General features: G+C 47.6%; 1 protein-coding gene across 4 annotated transcripts in view; it reads right to left on the reverse strand.

Moving 5' to 3' along the window:
* LOC108922154 (fibroblast growth factor 12) overlaps window positions 1–19,232 on the reverse strand; it is a 59,817-nt gene that overhangs the window by 17,711 nt on the left and 22,874 nt on the right. Inside the window, exon 1 of one of the 4 annotated variants that reach the window (XM_018732101.2) lies at window positions 16,803–17,609. The exons of the other annotated variants lie outside the window; for them this stretch is intronic. Within the exon in view, the coding sequence (XP_018587617.1) occupies window positions 16,803–16,893 (91 nt within the window). The 5' untranslated portion in view covers window positions 16,894–17,609. Of the gene's footprint in view, window positions 1–16,802; window positions 17,610–19,232 lie in introns of those variants that run through there. 4 annotated transcript variants of the gene reach the window in all.

Here is a 19,232-nt window from a genome sequence, read left to right on the forward strand (position 1 = left end):
TTTCAGGAAAAAAATTGTCGTTTATAATTAAATCCTCAGTATTCATTTTAATTTATAATTGCTCACATTATTTATAAAATTAATGCATTTAATTTTAATTAACGTTATTTACGCGATCGGCCGCTCACCTTCATCTCGTTATATATTTGAATCTTTAGCGAAAATGCTACTGTAATTAAATTAAAACAGTTTCATTTTTCCTTGTTCTTTTATCATTTCGGAAGATCACCACGATTTAAAAAAAACTGAAAATGGGTATGATTTACCAAGACTCTCTTATCGCTACTTCCGGTCTCGAGAGCGGTTTCCTCGTGTGCATCGTCAATATTATCTGTTTCTTACAGTTTTAAACTTTTTTTCTTGTGCGAGGTATACGCGAAACTTCTTAATTTCTTTTTTGTAAAGTAAGATTAGGGGTGCAAGATATACGCGAGGGCGTTATATTTGAGTAAATACGGTACTCTTTACAGTGGATACTGGTGGGTGCGTCACGTACTGAACTGCGCGTTTACATTGTTCATTAATGGGCCGTTGCGTTCCTTTCTGTTGGTCGCTGCAGTGGTTATGGAGAGCACCGTGGATCAGAACACACACACAGCGGTCATGTCGGAACAGCAGTGCTCAAAACGAAGAACATGTCGATACAACTGCGGATTGTGTACAGTTGTGCGCTGCTCCCTCATCCACTCGGTGATGTACAGCTGTTCGAGGCTCTACAACAGCAATGAGAATCCAGCAGGGAATAATTCTCTCACATCCATTCACATTTATTATGGAACAAAACACGTCACTACTTACAGTCAGGGCTCTGACCTGACTGAACTTTCAAGAAAAAATGGAAACATTTCAATTTTCGGGAAATTTTAAGATTCAAAGCTTCAGGAGGGACTTCTCTTTAATTTCACACCTTTGCCCAAGACACTGAAGGTCACTTGAAAGAGACCAGTTATGGACATTATGTAAAAGCAGAACATTTTCAGGATTAAATCAATGTATTACATTAATCACAGACACCAAGTGGCCAGTGTTACTGTGCCGGGAAGCTTGGTGACAATATGACAATATGGTTATTCCCCAGCACACACTTTAATGCAGAAAGGTGTGAAAGCTCTGGATACTGATATGAATACATGTAACACACAGTACATGTCACTCAGTTACACAACCGCTGTTACCAAACCACATAAGAGCAGTTCCTCTTCTCAATGTGCACCACTTGAACAAATATCTCGGCCCCTGAATCACTACACTTAACAAACACTATTGTTTTGTCTTTTTTCTCTCTCTTTCTCTCTCTCTCTCTCTCTCTCTCTCTCTCTCTTTCACCTCCTCATGAGAAAAACAGGACTTTCGAGCGCTTCACTCATTTATACCCCGAGTCCTCAACTTACAGACGCAGCTCTGGTCGTAGCTCCATTTGCTCGCAACTCCAGTCACTCATTGTGCATTATATTTTATGTTGGAGGTACGTCGCTGCTGTTCGTGGTGTTTCAGGTAAGTGTAGTTTTCCTACCGCTTTTTCCCGTTGCGCATTCGTGTTGTGTACCTGCGTGGATTGATAGATACAATCGGTTGTGTGTCTGTGTAGTGTTGCGTGGCACTGTAATTATCTAGTTGTATTTAGTGGTTTGTTAGGACGACTGTTCTCCGGATCATTTCTGTGTCCCGTAGCGGGAGTGGGCGTGACTCCGTGGTTCAGTTAATCGCGTCTGGTTAGTCGTTTGTTTTGGTTGCCATTGTTGGAGTAGTTTCGGTTTTGATTAGGAAGTCAGCTGATAGGCAGTAGCCCGGTTTAAATAGCAACTGGTGATCCGTAGCGGCAGCCTCTTGGTGCGAAGACTCGGGGTGCAAATACAAGGGAGTCTACCTGCAGGAGTCCTCTGAGGAAGGCCACCGGTACAGCAGTCTGCAAGGGATCATGCGTCCAACATGTCGGCCATCAAAGTCTTCTACGGTAAGCCAGCCGCGCGATTTCGCCACTGCCGGAGATTTGGGCGCTCTCGCTGCTACAGCAACCTGGTCTATCCTCACCTGTCAAACCTTCCATCTACCTTTACTTTCTCCATGGGACTCTGGAACTGCCAGTCTGCTGTGAGAAAGGCTGACTTCATACCAGCCTACGTCTCGCATCTCTTACTCACCGAACTGAAACCTGGATCATCCCAAACAACTCAGCCACACCTGCAGCACTCTCTACTAACTACTACTCCTCTCACACCTCTCGTTCCTCCGGCAGAAGTGGAGGCACAGGCCTGCTCATCTGTCCCCAGTGGGAATACTCTATTCTTCCTCTTCACTTGCATGATCTGTCCTCCGTTGAATGGCATGCTGTCTCCATCACTGTCCCAATCACTCTTGTTGTGGTTGTCCTTTATCGCTCTCCTGGCCCTCTCGGCTGCTTCTTGGATGACCTTGACATCTTGTTGAGCTCTCTGCCAGGGGACAACTCTCCGCTGATTCTCCTGGGTGACTTCAACCTGCATGTCGATGACATTCATGCAAGCGGCCTTCTGTTGCTCCTACAGTCCTTTGATATCTCCCTGTCCCAATCCCCCGCTACTCACAAAGCAGGCAATTGTCTTCACCTTGTATTTTCACACAACTGTGGCCATCCCGTCCCCTCTGTCACTCCGCTGCATGTCTCTGACCACTTCTTCATTTCTTTTAAACCCTGCCTCACCACTAACTTCTCGTCTCTTTCTGCAAACGCTGTTACCTTTGCCGCAACTTAAAATCTCTCTCACCTTCCTGCTTCGCCTCAGCTACTCTGGCCGCTCTCCCTTCTGCTGTACAATTCTCAGATCTATTGACAGATGATGCCACTAACACTTTCCTCTCTGCCGTATCTTCCTCCCTTGACTCTCTCTGTCTTATGTCTTCTAGACCAGCACGCTCCATTACTACCCCATGGCTGTCTGATACGTGACGTGGTAACAGGACCAAACTGCAGGCTGCAGAGCAAAGATGGCGTAAATCCAAAACTCCATCGGACCTGGATGCCTAGCAGTCACTCTTAGCGGCTTTTCAGTCTGCTGTCTCTTCAGCTAAAACATCCTTCTTCCACAACAAAATACAGTCTGCATCCAAAACACCTTCTCATCCCTTATGTGTCCCTCACCACCTCCTCCTCCATCTTCTCTCACTGCTGAAGACTTTGCTTTGTTTTTCAGAGACAAAGTCAAAGCGATCACTGATAAATTCTCACCATCAACCTGCCCGGTTCACGCTGGACCTCCCTGCGAAGCTATCCTCTCCAAATTCAAGCCATTCTCCGAATCTGAAGTCTCTGACCTCCTGATATTGCGCAGAGCCACCACCTTCTCGCTTGATCCGATCCCATCTTCACTCCTACAGAACATTTCCCCGCAACTCTCCTCCTTCATCTCTATGATCATCAACTCCTCGCTCTCCTCTGGTTGTTTCCCAGCTGCCTTCAAAACCGCTCTAATTTCACCTCTGTAAAAAAAACCCTCCCTGGATCCCAATCTGGTTGAAAATTGCAGACCGGTCTCTCTCCTCTCCTTCCTGTCTAAAACCCTAGAGCGGGCAGCCTGTGATCAACTGTCTGATTTCCTCACCCAGAACCATCTCCTCGATGGTTATCAATCTGGTTTCAAAGTTGGTCATTCCACTGAGATGGCCCGTCTGGCGGTATCTGATGCTCTCCAAGCTGCTAGAGCTGCCTCCCTCTCCTCAGTCCTCATCCTCCTTGAGCTGTCTGCAGCATTCGACACTGTCAATCACCGGATTCTACTCTCTTCCCTTAATCAGCTTGGGATCAAAGGTGCGGCAGTAAGATGGTTTGAGTCCTACCTCTCTGACAGATCCTATCAAGTGGTCTGGCGGAGCTCTCCGTCTTCTCCTCTGCATCTCTCATCCGGTGCGCCACAGGGCTCAGTACTGGATCCTCTTCTCTTCTCGATCTACAACTCCTCCCTTGGCTTGGTCATAGCCTCCAATGGATTGAAATACCACTGCTATGCTGATGATACCCAGCTCTTCCTCTCCTTTCCACTTGGTGCGTCAGAGACATCTCCGCATGCATTGCTGCCTGCCTGTCGGACATCTCTTCATGCATGTATGATCACTACCTCTAATTCAACCTCTCCAAAACAGAGATTCTTTACCTCCCAGCTGGCCTGTCCTCCTGTCACGATCTGTCGATCAAACTGTACAACTCACTCATCTCGCCTACCTCCTTGGCGAAGAGTCTGGGAGTAACAATTGACACGAGTTTTGTCATACTCTCAGCACATAGAAGCCACAACCCAGTCCTGCAGCTATATCCTGTATAATATTTGTAGGATCCGTCCCTACGTCACTACTGACTCTACCTAACTACTTGTCCAGGCCATGGTGACTTCCCATCTGGACTACTGCAACTCTCTCCTGTGTGGCCTTCCCGCTACTGCCATCAGACCTCTGGAGCTAATACAGAATGCTGCTGCACGAGTTGTGTTTGATTTGCCAAAGCATTCCCATGTATCTTCTCTACTCATTTCTCTGCACTGGCTTCTTACAGCTGCCCGAATCAAATTCAAAACCCTGGTTACTGTGTACAAATGCATCAGTAGAACTGCTCCCAGCTATTTACAAGACCTGATCAACCGCTACACCCCAGCTAGACCCCTTCGCCCTTATACTTCTGCTTGCTTGGTAGTCCCACGCACGAAAGGTAAAGCTTGGAGGTTGTCAGTTCTGGCTCCGTTGTGCTGGAATGACCTTCTTCTCTCACTCAGAGCAGCAAAAACCCTGTCTACATTCAAGAAGGGTCTGAGAAAACACGTTTTCCGGACCCAGTTCGCCCAAAATCTCTCAAACTGATTTACAGTGTAACTGTTCACACACCGTAACTTCATGAGCATCCCCAGACATAGCCATTATTCAACCACTACTCTGGTATTGTATTTGCTTGTTTGTGTCTTATAATATTAAAGAAAAATATATATATATATATATTGGTGGGAGGGTATCAGGATTTGTCTATCCTGTGTTTTATGCACCTACTCGAACGATGAACCTCAGTGCAGCAAGTGGTAGGTAACAAACTGCAGCTATGTCTCTTTCTCTTAATGTGATGCATAAATTGTACTTTTGCTGAGATGTACGTCGCTTTGGACAAAAGCGTCTGCTAAATGAATAAATGTAAATGTCACTTTTCTCACTAAGCTGCGATTCATAAAAGCTGGAAACACACACGCACCCATGTGCTTATTAACTCTTTAGCTTCCACACATACAACAGTCAGATGAAGCTATACTAAGGAAATACTCAAACACTTCCATTCATCCCTTATCAATAACGCTAAACATATCACTATCCCCTAAACATGTGTGTCCTGCTCTTACAGACACACACATTTCACTGACAGCTATAGAGAGAGAAGCACGGGGACGTTCGCCCTGCAATGCACACAAATGTCAGACAATGAAAACCGGAAAGGGTACTAAAAGTACATTTTAAAAGTGAAAAAAATGCACAAGTGACACTTGCATCACACAAAGAGACAGGGTACAGTATTATACATACTGTACTGTACAGTATTTCATGAAACGCATTGCCATCTAGTGTATTTTGTGTAAATTACACTTTAAAAAACCATAAAGCACAACTACCAATGTAAAAGAAGACCTTTCCAAAGGTGTAACGTACTACAGTCAATAATAAATGACATTACAGACCCACCCCCACCCCACCCCATCAGGGATCCCTTTAAGCAGTAAGCGCTCTATAGGGATGGGAGACAAAACTTCACCGTAAAGGACTGTGCAGTGCCAGTTGGAGCGACGAAAGTAATTATTTTAAAGGGTTAGGGACACTGAAGCGAAGCGGAGAGTGACTCTCGTGCACACGTGCACATACACGCTCGCGTCTCCGAGCTGCACTTCACAAGCTATGACTAATTCAGGAGTCTCCTCTTTGCAAAATGTATGATCCCCAAAGACAAGTGACATGTGCAGTCATTCCGCTTCGGTGGAGCCACACTGGGCAGGAGCGCAGGATATTTCACTGATACCGCACACGCTTCTCTCTCTATCTCTCTCTCTCTCTTTGGCGCACACTTTAATTGCCTTCTATTTATACGTGTGCCGCTGAAAGAGATGGGGTCACATGTGGCCACGTGCCGGAGAAGAGTCCCTTAGTGTTACACATCAGAGCCGACGGTGGGAAAATGTGAAGAGCGAACGACAGCGCACACGACACATGGGCCTTCACATGCACTGAGAAAAACCATCTGATACATGTTACAACATTGATCAGGGTCACCGGCATCCATGTGTCCATTCCAGCCACGTCCCCAAGTCGGGACACATATTTACCAAATGTGTCAATGTTGACACTCGTCTCTCACTTCATACGAGCCATTGCAAGCGCAGCGTTACCACGGTTCCTTTCATTATGCTTTCTTCCTTCATTCATCTCACACTTTTCTCCAGTGCAACCTGCAGATACTCACAGTTATTTGCCCATTTAAACTGTCTGGTCATTTTACTGCAGCAATTCAGGGTAAATGTGCTGCTGACAGGCACTACAGCTGCACTTGGGGATTTGAACCTGTGACCTTTGGGCCCAAAGCCAGCAGCAGCAGTTCTGAGCACTACGCTCCAGCTGCCCATACATTTACCACCAGTTTACCGTGTCCTGAGGAGGCTCAGCTGCGTGTGCTTCCTCATGAGAAGGGAGAGGACGGGGCATTGAGAGCTCTCCTGGGTAAACTGCGCTAAGCAGTGTGTGAGCACTGTGTCACTTAGGGTCACGGCGAAGCCTCGCACCACTCGCCAAAGGAGATGCACCGAGGGAGGGGTGTGACGCCTTCGGGCGAACATCAGCGAAAAGGGGGGCGAATACTTACGACGCGTTCAAGACCGAGTGTATCCGGAGGGAAATGCACGTTCCATTATAGTTTCATACTCTTCTTCATCTGCAGATGGCAGCATTGCAGCGCAATCGCGCATCACGCAGTCTGCCCCCCCAAACACATCCTGCATTCACAACTAAACAGGTGAATAAACACATACGAAGAACCAGTTGTGAACCTTGGCAGCCGTTACACAAGTGCGCACTGAAACCTGAACAACGAATAGTGCGAAGCAAGGCGTGGTACGTACACGGCGAACCTGCCGAGTGCCACAAACATGAGGAACCACACAATGTAACCTGTACTATGTAAAGGTAAACCATCACATCACATCTACATATTATAAACCAGATATTTCCATCCCACTCACATTACAAAGATCAAATGGAAAGAGAATCACAAGATTATTTTCCCTTATTTGCCATGTTTTTAACATGTGTTTCGCGGTAAGAACTAGGTGTTATCTTTGCTTACCCTGGTCACAAAGCGGTCGAGTTGAGTGTCTCGGTTCCTTTCTTCAGTGACCAGAGAGCACAGTGCGTGTGTGTCTGGGCCTTCGCTGGGCTCAGTGTCAGGGGTGTAAGTATCACTTTATTGGCCATAACTTTGAGGACTGCCTCCTCCCCTCCCCTCCCCTCTGATGCTTTTCGATATCCACTGCGGTGCCTCTGCGTCACCTCTGCCTCCACTGCGGTTCGCTCATTAATCGTGGGTGGGTATATCTCCTCAGGGGCAAGGCGCTCTTGGCCGCTGCGCAGCCCTGGTCACTCTGTGTCCAACCGGACAGTCAATGACCGCTGATCTCAACAGGCACCGAAAGGAGCGCTGTCACACCATCACATCAAGATACACAGTGTGGGACCAAGCAGCAGGATGTCATCACTTTACTATTTTACTGTTGCATTTCGGTCATGTAACAGCTGTGTAACTTACAGGATCTCCAGTGTCAGCAAGACGATTTCCACTCCAGTCACAGGTGTGCTGAATGAAACACAAAACTCAGCTTGACAAAAAATAAAATATTGATTTCCAAAAAAATGTATCAGAACATCTGAAATCACTGCACCCTAACCTCTAACCCTACCTCCTAACTCCAACTCACCCTAACCCCCAACCCTAACTCAAACCCTACTCCCTAACCCCCAACCCTAACCTTTAACCCCTATGCTGACCCCATCCCTACCCCCTAACCCTAACCTCTATCCGCTAAAACTAACCCCAAATTCTACCTCAAACCCTACTCCTTAACTCCCTAACCCTAACTCAAACCATAATCCTAATACCCTAACCCCACTCCCTAACCCTAACCTCTAACCCTAACCAAAACCCTACTCCCTAACCTTTAACCCCAATGCTAACCCCTATCCCTACCCCCTAAAACTAACCCCCAACTCTACTCCTTAACCCAAACCATAACCCTAACCCCCAACCCCACCCCAACCTCTAATTCTTTCTGCTAACCCTAAACCCAACCCCACCCCCTAACACCAACCCTAATCTATAACTCCACCCCCTACCCCACCCCAACCAGACTGCTACACTCCTCCACCATTGCTGTTGCCTGCTTGGTGGATCCAAGCACACGCATGCACACACTTTCAGAACCACTTGTCCCATACGGGGTCGTGGGGAACCTGAGCCTACCCAGCAACACAGGGCATAAGGCCGGAGGGGGAGGGGAGACACCCAGGACAGGACATCAGTCCATCAGGAGGCACCCCAAGCAGGACTCGAACCCTAGACCTACCGGAGAGCAGGACCATGGTCCAACCCACTGCACCACCACACCCCTGGATCCAACCACCAAAGGCCCAAAATCAAAACCACAAAGGTTTTCAGTTCTGGCTCCAATGTGGTGGAATGACCTCCTGCTCTCACTCACAACTGCTGAATCTCTCTACGTTTAAAAAAGTCTTAAAACTGAACTCTTCTAGACTCATTTCTACCCTTGACCTCACAAGCGCTCAATAAATGTGTACCAGTTTGTTATGTTTAATAGCAGATAAACCTTTATGCAGCTACTCGTGTGATATTTACTGGCTCATATGGTGGAATGTGACACATTGACTGTACTCTAGAACCACATCTCTGAATCCAAGTCTTTCCTTCTGTTGAGGCTCTGCACTTTTTGTATTGTTCTCTGACATCTAAAGGAATAAATGTAAATGTATGTTTTTTCAACACTTTGATTCTCCACGTCACACATCAAAAAAAATTTAAAAAGGTGACTTCTCTGGGCTGTGGTGGTGCAGCAGGCTTGGCCGGGTCCTGCTCTCTGGAGGGTCTGGGGTTCAAGTCCTGCTTGGGGTGTCCTGCGGACTGGTGTCCCGTCTAGGTGTGTTGGAACATATACACACACCATTTGGCGTCTTTGTGCCAAGCTACAAATGCCAGGGGTTCCTTGTGTTTTTTTCCCCCTCTCAGGTGTCGACTTTTATTTTGCTGAAATGATGTTGTAACAGCGGTGATGTGCAATGTGTCCAAGGTGCTATGAGTCTTGTTTGCTCAGTTTCAACACACACATTTACTGTCCTCCATGGTTCCAGCATAGGTGTAATAATACCGTTGTTTGCACCTTGTGTAAAAGTGGCTTCAATTACAATTATTATATTAATAAAACAATAACAACAACAACAATTATTATTGTTATTATTTTTTGTCACTCTGAGGGTCCTTAGGATTTAAAACCTCCCACCCAGGGGCCCGATCTCCACTCATCCCTCCAGCACAGAGCCTATGAAAGACCGAGGGTCCAGGAAACACACACACACAAACACACACACATTTTCAGAACCGCTTGTCCCATACGGGGTCACGGGGAACCGGAGCCTACCCGGAAACACAGGGCGTAAGGCCAGAGAGGGAAGGGGACACACCTAGGACGGGACGCCAGTCCGCCACAAGGTACCCCAAGCGGGATTCGAACCCCAGACCCACTGGAGAGCAGGACTGTGGTCCAACCCACTGCGCCACCGCACCCCCCCTCCAGGAAACACACACGAGAGAATTACCAGTCCGCTGCAGCCTTCCCACACACACATTACCGTACTGCGGGAAATTCAGAGTCATCAGAGAGTCACCACTTCACTTCAGCAGCACGTGCCTAAATTGCAGCAGAATGAAGGATGCAAGGAAAAGCCACACAAGTAAGCGGAGGATGTGTGAACAAGTCCAGAAAGACAGAGCAAGAGGCCAAAATCAGAGCCACGAGCGATGCACAAGTCGACTCAAGGAGAGTGTGCCAAGCGAGATGCTCCATTCATAGCTAAGAACTCAGTTTACATCCATTCCTTTAGCACACAGTCAACAGAAACATTAGTCGATGGCTCATGTACAATGTTACATACGCTCAGTTTCCGACAATCACCTTTTTACCCATTTATATTGTACATCAGTGTCATTTTAAACGCTAACTCCCTCATTTATACAACAATGAAACTCTCTCCCACACACACACACACACACACACACACACACACACACACACACACACACACACACACACATATATTGTGGGCACTTGAGTCATCAATTCAGCTGAAACACATTACTGGGGACTGTGAGAGGAAACCAGAGCACCCACAGGAAACCCACACAAACGCAGTGAGAAGACGCAAACTCCACGCAGACGGAGCCGCACCGAAACCCTCGTCCGAGGCGCCGAGGGGGCACCAGTGCTACACGCTGCTCCACCCCAAACATGGCTCGAGAGAATCAAATGAATGTCTAAAAGCATGACAGCAGGAAAACTGCAGGGATTCGCATCTAAAGGGTTAGTAGTTTCACTGAGACTTAAAGGACGCAATAGGTTTAAAAAAAAGAAGAAAAGAAAACACTACAAACAAAGGTTTTTAAGCTCATGTTCACATCTTACTACATATTGCTGTAAAACTAGCAAACAGGAGCAGTGCCACATTCCTCGTCATCTGAACGACAAGTACTTAGGTTTACCACTCAGAAGGAAATGATACTCATATAAAAGCCAAAGATGCAGAGGGAAAAACGATCGAGATGGGCAAGCACTAATTCCAAGGATGAGACTTTTCAGACTCTATGAGTCACGTTCAAGTTAAACCATTGTGGCAAAGCTCTGGAAATGGGAGTGCGACCATCACGAAGGGACTCTTTCAACTCTCTCACCTCAGCGTCCGTGGCGCTCGTCTCTTCGGCTTCATTCGGACTTGGTGCTCCATCTAAACAGTGCATCTTTTCGACAGCTTCCACATGTAAACTCTTTCTACGGCCAAATTCATGGAGTGATCAGAGCACAAGAACTTCACTGAGAGCTTTGTGCCGTACTGACCTTCAACACCTTCCACGTGATCACTTGTGTACCCTGTACACTGTACCCTGGTTCTTCTTTCATCTTGGCCTCTATTTACACCGCCTGGCGAATACATGGACACCGATCGTTGTGCCTCTTTACTCCACTGTTAACATGTGCTTCAATGGCATCAACGATCACATTAAGGACATTGATCCCTGATCAGGACCTATTCCTAAATGTCTTCAATAAGTGGACATTGATCGGCACCAATTCCTAAACATCTTTAAAAAATTGATATTGATCTCTGATCAGCATCAATTTGTAAACAACTTCAAAAAGTGGACCTTGATCCTTAATCGGCACCAATTCCTAAATGTCTTCAAAAAGTGGATAGTGATCCCTGATCGGCACCAATTCCTAAATGTCTTCAAAAAGTGGACATCGATCCCTGATCGGCACCTATTTGTAAATGTCTTCAAAAAGTGGACATTGATCACACATCAGCACCAACTCCTGAACGTCTTCAAAAAATGGACATTGATCGTTCTTCCCTCCATGTGTTCAGCTATACATATAAAACAGGATTATTCATTTGCATGTTTGCGTAGAGACACAACTGATACTTGCATAGTTCTATAAGCTCTTTCTTGGTCATACAGCAGGAAACCTTCAGCAATAGTTATCATTTGCTCAGATGTAGCGAGTGGAAAAAGTTACAGTGGCCATTTCAGTTCCCGAACTTTGTCTCGACTTTTAATATGACTTGTCTGTTTTTTTTGGGGGGGTGCGGTGGCGCAGTGGGTTGGACCAGGTCCTGCTCTCCAGTGGGTCTGGGGTTCGAGTCCCGCTTGGGGTACCTTGTGATGGACTGGCGTCCTGTCCTGGGTGTGTCCCCTCCCCCTCCGGCCTTATGCCCTGTGTTGCCGGGTAGGCTCCGTTTCCCTGCGACCCTGCAGGGGACAAGCGGTTCCGAAAGTGTGTGTGTGTGTGTGTGTGTTTTTTTGGGTTCAGTCCGGTCCAACCAGGTCCACAGGAGTCCCTTGATGCGGCACTCTGGACATCGTGGACAGCGGTCATCCTAACCTGAGCGTTACATATGAGCGCTTTGGCGCCGCTTCTGCTTTCATCATTCTCGGCGCAGCACCCCTCCACTGGAAGGACGGTGTAAACGCCCACATTCACACTCGCACCTCTGCGCTGAAACGGTGCTGAAAACAAAGCGCCCACGTGCACAAACACATTCGGGTTTGTGTGTGTACTGTACGCATGCGTACAACATGAACACAAATGGCATATCAACAAGTGCAGTGACCCTCACACAGCAACCACAACTAAATGAAAAGCACTCGGAGATTTACATTATTTGCACACATACACACACACAAATTAAATACTGCAGAACACCTCGTCAGACCCCCAGAAAACACACGCGCGCACACACCACATCCCTGCCTCAAAGAGATTCCATTGACCTGGAAAGGATGGGCTGTGAAATGGCAACCACTGTAAATGCAAACCTGGGGAGGACATGGGGGGGAATGGGGGAGTGGGCAGTCAGCACTGGAAACTGAACACACAGAATCAAAAATAGAGAGAAAGCAAATGCTAAAGAAGGCTGTTAAGGAAGCATTACCCACGGTCACATATTTGTCTCATTAGCAGGGACCACAAAATATCATACACTATTTCTCCCATGTAAACAGATTTGCTTGGGCACACAGATCAGAATAGCGTGGAAAGCACTTGATACCACGGTATTGTTCTGACTCCTGTACCCCGCAGTGTGAGTCCGCCTTATGCACGCCACCGTTCACGTGGGCAAGTTCCCTGCACACTCCCGCAGGATGCATTCCAGGTGATTCCAGCTGGTGTAAAAAGCATGCACACACACACACACACACACACACACACACACACACACACACACACACACACACGCGTGGACTATACTGCATTGCTAGAGACAGGAGTTGCGCAAACATCAGCTGCAGAGAGCAGAAAGTTGAGGCCAAATGCAGTGGTAAATAAAAATGAGTGTCATGGCAACCATAGTAACCCTAAGTAACCCTAAGTAACCCTAAGTAAGCTATGGTAGCAATAAAGGCAGTAAACTACTCACTGGAGGACACACTTTTTTTTTTTTTTTTTTAACACACACACAAAAAACAAAGCAAGGTAAATGAGATTTTATACAATTTATACCGCACAGGTGAGCTCAAATAGCTGGAAGTGCAGCGGTTAGAGCTGCTGCCTTTGGACCCAAAGGTCACAGGTTTGAATCCCACCCCAGCTGTAGTACCCTTGAGCAAGGTACCTACCCTGGAATTGTAGTACTAGAAGAATCCACCTGTATAAGTAGATAAAGAACTGAGAGTAGCTCTGCTGAAAAGACAGATGTTAGATACATGAACACATGTAAATGAAACAGAATTGTGTCATAACCAAGTCGTACTGTAGCTGTTCACAGGCTACATGTCCTCTGGAAACATGGATGTGAATGTCTGTGCCTCTCAAGATGCACTTTCAGCTTCTTCAAACATACAGCGAGTGGATGTGGGTTTGAATCCAGAGTCCGAAGATGTGTGGTGAGTGTGTCTGAGGTCTCTGCAATGTGCTGGTGTGTGTCCACAGTGTTCCCTGCACTGCATGAGTGGTCATGGATAGGGCACGGGCACCAAGCATAGTGGGCAGTGTTGCGTGTGTGTGTGTGTGTGTGTGTGTGTGTGTGTGTGTGTGTGTGTGTGTGTGTTGTAGGGTCACTTGTTTAAGTCTCAGAAAGGGCACTTCCGTACCTTCGCTGAGCAAGGCGCTAAAGCGAAACGGTATCATTCCCTCCACGCACAGAGTGCTTGACCCTTAACAACTTATACCTGTATTGGGCAATAAAAAAGGAACGTTTCAATTGCATCACGGATGTTGCAACAGCGCACCAGTCGCTCTCTTGGACTTGAGGGGTTCGTATGTCGCCTCGCCCTTGAGCAAGGTACTGTACTTACCCCAAATTATCACAGTAAAAATGACCCAACACAGTAAGTCACGTGGGACAAAAGTGTCGGCAGAGTGAGTAAAGAACGAACAGGTGAAATGAGTTAAGACAGCATCCAGGGTGTACCTGGAACAGCCCAGCGGGATAGGCTCCAGACCATCATGACCCTGACTTGGCAGACTGATCACTAAGGGCATGTGAATAACTACAGATACGTGACAAAATTACCAGACCTTATTCTCTACCTATAATAGCATGCGATGAGCAAGACTGCAGTGAAAAATGCCCTGCTAAGAGATGTCTGTTAGTACCCAATGGTGTAATGAGCGACACCCCCAACCCCCTGCCCCCCCCCCCCACCTAAAGCAGCTGCCTGGTCCTGCCTGCATTCATAGCATGGCACAGTTGCACAAAACAAATGACTTCCGTGAAATCAAGGTTACGGTGCTAAAAATAATCCTCCGGTCTTCACATTTATGAATAATTTGTGCTCTTGAGAAAGTCACTCACCATGCGTGTTCGTTACACTCTTTATACTCCTCAAGTCAAGTCCTCGCTGCTCATCGCTGCTCCTCCCAGTCGACTCTCTTCCGTCTGCGAGCACAACACTCCAGAGCAGCGTCAAGCTCAATGTTCGCCAAAGTCCTCAAATGCTTTGGGAAAGAGAACTTTCCTCACAACCAAATCTGTCCTTCTTTCTATAACAGAGAGTATAAAAACACACTAGTAAAACAGACCATGTCCTCATCGTAACGGGGTCCTGTGCAACGGAAAAAGACCACGAGGGCGCTGCACGGAAATATGAACCCTTTTCTTTTTCATTAAATCACCTCATTTTTCAGCAGAACCGAATTTTGCCAGTTACATGGTCGTTTTACTTTCACGACACATTGTCTTACCCTGTTCCGCAGTATTGCGACTCGTATCAACTGAACCCAAGTCCCTCGGTGCTGTCAGTCTGGTTATTTTCAGACTCAAACTAGCGTATTAACCTCTCCTTGAGCAGGGAAACAGTGAGCACAAGCATACAAGTGGCGCTCAGCTGCTGATGGTCGACTTCTCTCCTTTCTTTACCACAGGGGGCAGCTGTTGCTATTATTATGGCCATAATTCCTCCATTGCAAAAACAACTCTACTCCACACTTCCGGTCACACTGACAGCCGCAACAAATCGCAAACATCTGTTACGGTTAATTCAAAAGAAAAATTTAAAAAAAAAAAAAAATCCAATCACAACTCAGGATCCCTGCACTGGACAAGCAGTCACTGACAATGAATGAAGATACTTGAAAAACAGCTCAAAATCATTCACATCATGTTGCTACAAATATATGTTTCAAGGTCGGGAATAAAAACACCCATTTATTTCAGTATTTATTTCAGGTAACATGTTTTTCCAAACAAATACTTTTTTGTTCAGTAAGAAATAACGGTAAACGAACCCCCTCGCAACAGCGCTATGCGTAACAGTGATTTCGTGGAACAAGGTAATGCCTCTGTGTCGGGAATGGCTGCAACAACACGTTCACGTAAGGATCGTTCGGACCGCGTTGCAGCATCGACACTTCTCGTTTCAGCAAAGTGCCCAACTCTGTCTCTGTGCAAGGCGTGTGTTCCCTCTCAGAGCACACCTCACATTACACCCTTACAGCCTGCGCTTTTTCAACAGCAACTTACAATTATCTACCTGTTTGTACAGCTGGGTCCTTCTAGCGGAGCATTTAAAGCTAAAACCTCGTTCAAGGCTACGACAGCTGGAGGTGGCATTGAACCCGATGACCTCTGGGTCCAAAGGCAGCAACACCAAGTGTCCCACAGGCTTACTGGGACCTTTCATGGTCCTCCCCAGTGACTCCTTTCACTGTGTAGTTTGCACCTTTGCGGCAACCATTGATGCAAATGTAACAGTTGACCGCAATAAAGTGACGACAAGTAGCTGTTGTCACATCGATGACCCATGAGATGACTAGAAGAGATAACCCTAATAGTCATGACAACATGTACTATGAGGAAAGACACCACTCTTCCGTCTCACGCAAACACTTTGGGTTTTACACTTTACACTCATCGCTGAGTAAACGTGTTCCAGCCACATTTCTACAGCGTTTACGTGAAAAGCCGGTATTTTACCCGTTCACTTGCTCTGCTTCCCAGCGACGACGTATATTACGATTAGTGACAGTGGATTTGAACGCACTGACTGCGCAAAGCTGCACTTCCCAGGTCCACAGCGCGCGATGCGAGTGATGTTTCCACAGCGCAGCGCAAGAGCCCGGCGAGGACTTGTGTTCGGCAGCTCCGACACACACACACACACACACACACACACACACACACACACACACACACACACACACACACACACTCACACTCACACTCTCTCTGACTTCAGTCTCGACTTGCCACGGTCATCATCTCGCGAACGGAGTCGTTGTGTCCTATTTCTGGCGTTTCCCCACGGGCTCCGCTACGGCACGGGGACGGTATGTTATCTGTGAAAGTGGGGGGGGCAGCGCTCACTTCGTCCGCACCCACGTGCTACTGCCACCCTATCGATGGGTACGAGCGCACGGCACGCGCTGTCACGACCTTTTTGTTTTATCCTCCGTTTTAATACGTGTTTTTTCGACCGTTCGGCGGGGAACAGTCACAGTGACAGTGCGCGAGGCGCGAACGCGCGCGCGCCTTACCGCTCGTGCTCGTCGTCAGCTTGGAACGCTTCGCGCAGAGACACTGCAGCATGTGCGCTCCTTTCCGCAGGAGAGCCCTCGCAATCCTCATGGATGTCGCCCGCGTGCTGCCGCTCCACTCCACGCAGTGTGACACGCCGGTGCGCTGCCGCCGGGTCGCGCGCTCTGCCCCGCGCGCCTCGCCGCTCAGTCAGTCAGCCGAGGTGACACGGCACGTTGCCGAAGCGAAGGGCGCTCTCGCCGAGCGCAGCGAAGGACACATGGCGACGGGCGGCGGGCCTCGGGCGCGATCCTCACAAGGACGCGGGCGCGGAGACGCGTCTCCGGGCCGCTCCGCGGTCAAGGCGCTCGGCTGTCTGTCTTGCGTGCGCACGTACGAGCGCGCGCTCCTTCGCCAGCGCCAGCGCTTTTGGGCTGCGGGTGGGCCGTACACGTCCCACGGATGAGCTAATGCGGGCCGCGCCTCCTCATCCTCGGCCATGCGGGGACGGGGACAGCCGCGTAGTAAAGGCTACGTCACGCCGAGCTACGTCGACACAGAGCACCGAAGGGGGGAGCGCGCCGCGCGACACCGCGTTGCCTAGCAACTCTGAGCTACAGAAAGCGAACGGCATGCGGGATCTGTGGGAAGGGGCTCCTTTCGATTCCCTTCCGCGTTCTCTTTTAGAAAGCCCCCCCACCACCACCACTGCGGCAGCGATCAGAGTTCCTGCTGCGGCTCTCGCGGTGGTCCTGGTGTCGACTGCAACACATTCACATAGCGCGGGAAACGAGGAGCGCTCCGTCCACGTGACACCGCAGTGACAGCAGTGCACGGGCACTGAGGTAAGTGGTACCGGAAGCGGCCGACACCTCCTCCCCTACTCGTGACCACCTGTCCATACTGTATAATGGACAGACGCACACACACGACACGGACGGCTGGTACCCTACGGTTTTGAATAACTGGCTGTAGTACTCTTGAGCAAGCAAGGTTCTTACCCTAAATTGCTCCAGTACAGTTACCTATCTGTGCAAAGGGGTAACATTGTAAGGCACTTTGGAGAAAAAGCATCAGCTAAACGAATAAATATAAATGTAATGTAAGAAAGCACTGCTTTCGGGCACAACACAAGTCCACGACAGGGCTGTAAGAAGCCGAGAGCTGTGCTGCACATCTGTACGTTCTCTACGTGACTTTCACCTGCTACCATTACGTTCCATCTACTGTACAATTGTGTTATGCACACCATCCCAATAAAGTCGCTCATTGTTAAATCAGTAAAATACCGTAAACTACAAAAAAGGAGCAGAAATGATTATGTAAGAAATAGACCATAACAGTCCAATGTTGATATATGTTTTTTTTTAAAAAAAAAAAAGACAGTAAAAACAGTGTAGAATGTTTTGCGATACCACTCATTTTTTCAGTGCATATTGGCAATGTGGTGGGGGGGTGACATGTTGCCCAGTGACTGGACCACCAACCTTTTCACACTGCCACTGACCACTGGTTCCACCCTCTACAGAGGCCACAACAATTCCCATCAACTTAGGAAAAAAAAAAAAAAATAGCAGTCGTTATTGAAATAAATATTACACAAGTCATTGTACAGCCACCGAGTTCCAGCAGGTGGTGTGGCTGTTTGAGCTTCCACCTCCTAAAAGGAGCCGTGTTCAAATTCCACTTCCTCCTGTAATAGCCTTGAGCAAAAGAGTTACCCCAGAAAGGCATCACCTAAGTTACTTAGTAACTAACTCATGGTCATGAACTGCTTGTCGTGGTTAGGCTCACAGTGGTCCAGAGCTTATCCTGGAATCGCAGGGTACAGGGTTTCATGGGAGGAATACACCCTGTACCGGGCATCAGTCCATCTCGGGGTAGCCACACGTTCACACAATGGTCAATTTAGCAATTCCAGTTCAACTGAACCATGTGCCTTTGTTCTGTGGGAGGAAACCAGAGCACCCTGAGGAAACAAACATGTAGAACATGCAAACTCGAAAACAGACTGAGCTACGTTTGAACTAATGCCTGTCCAGGTTCAGGCACTGTGCATCAGCAGCACTACCTGCTGCACCACTATGCTTAATAAGTCATTACTGGTGCAGTACATTCATTCATACAATTATTGTTTTTACTGGGGCATTATTTGTTACCCGAAACCCTTCCAACAGGTTGCATCTTTACATGTTTGCATTGGCGGTGCTCGAATTCCAAAATACAGAACTTACAATGGCCGTCCCTTTTATCCTTATGTTATTTTTAAGCTGAGACATTTTGGTGGTAACATCTAGCGATGACCGCTCCTCCTACTGTATGATATGCTGCCACCGGACATTGTTTGTGTTTCAATTGGTCTCTCTGTCTAGTTTTTTTTTATTTTTTTTTTTTTACAAAACCTTGTATTGAGGTTCCTTTCAAGTGTAGTGTCCAAAAGACTTGGGTGT

The sequence above is a fragment of the Scleropages formosus genome, chromosome 10 (genome assembly GCF_900964775.1).
Source record: "Scleropages formosus chromosome 10, fSclFor1.1, whole genome shotgun sequence".
NCBI lineage: Eukaryota > Metazoa > Chordata > Actinopteri > Osteoglossiformes > Osteoglossidae > Scleropages > Scleropages formosus.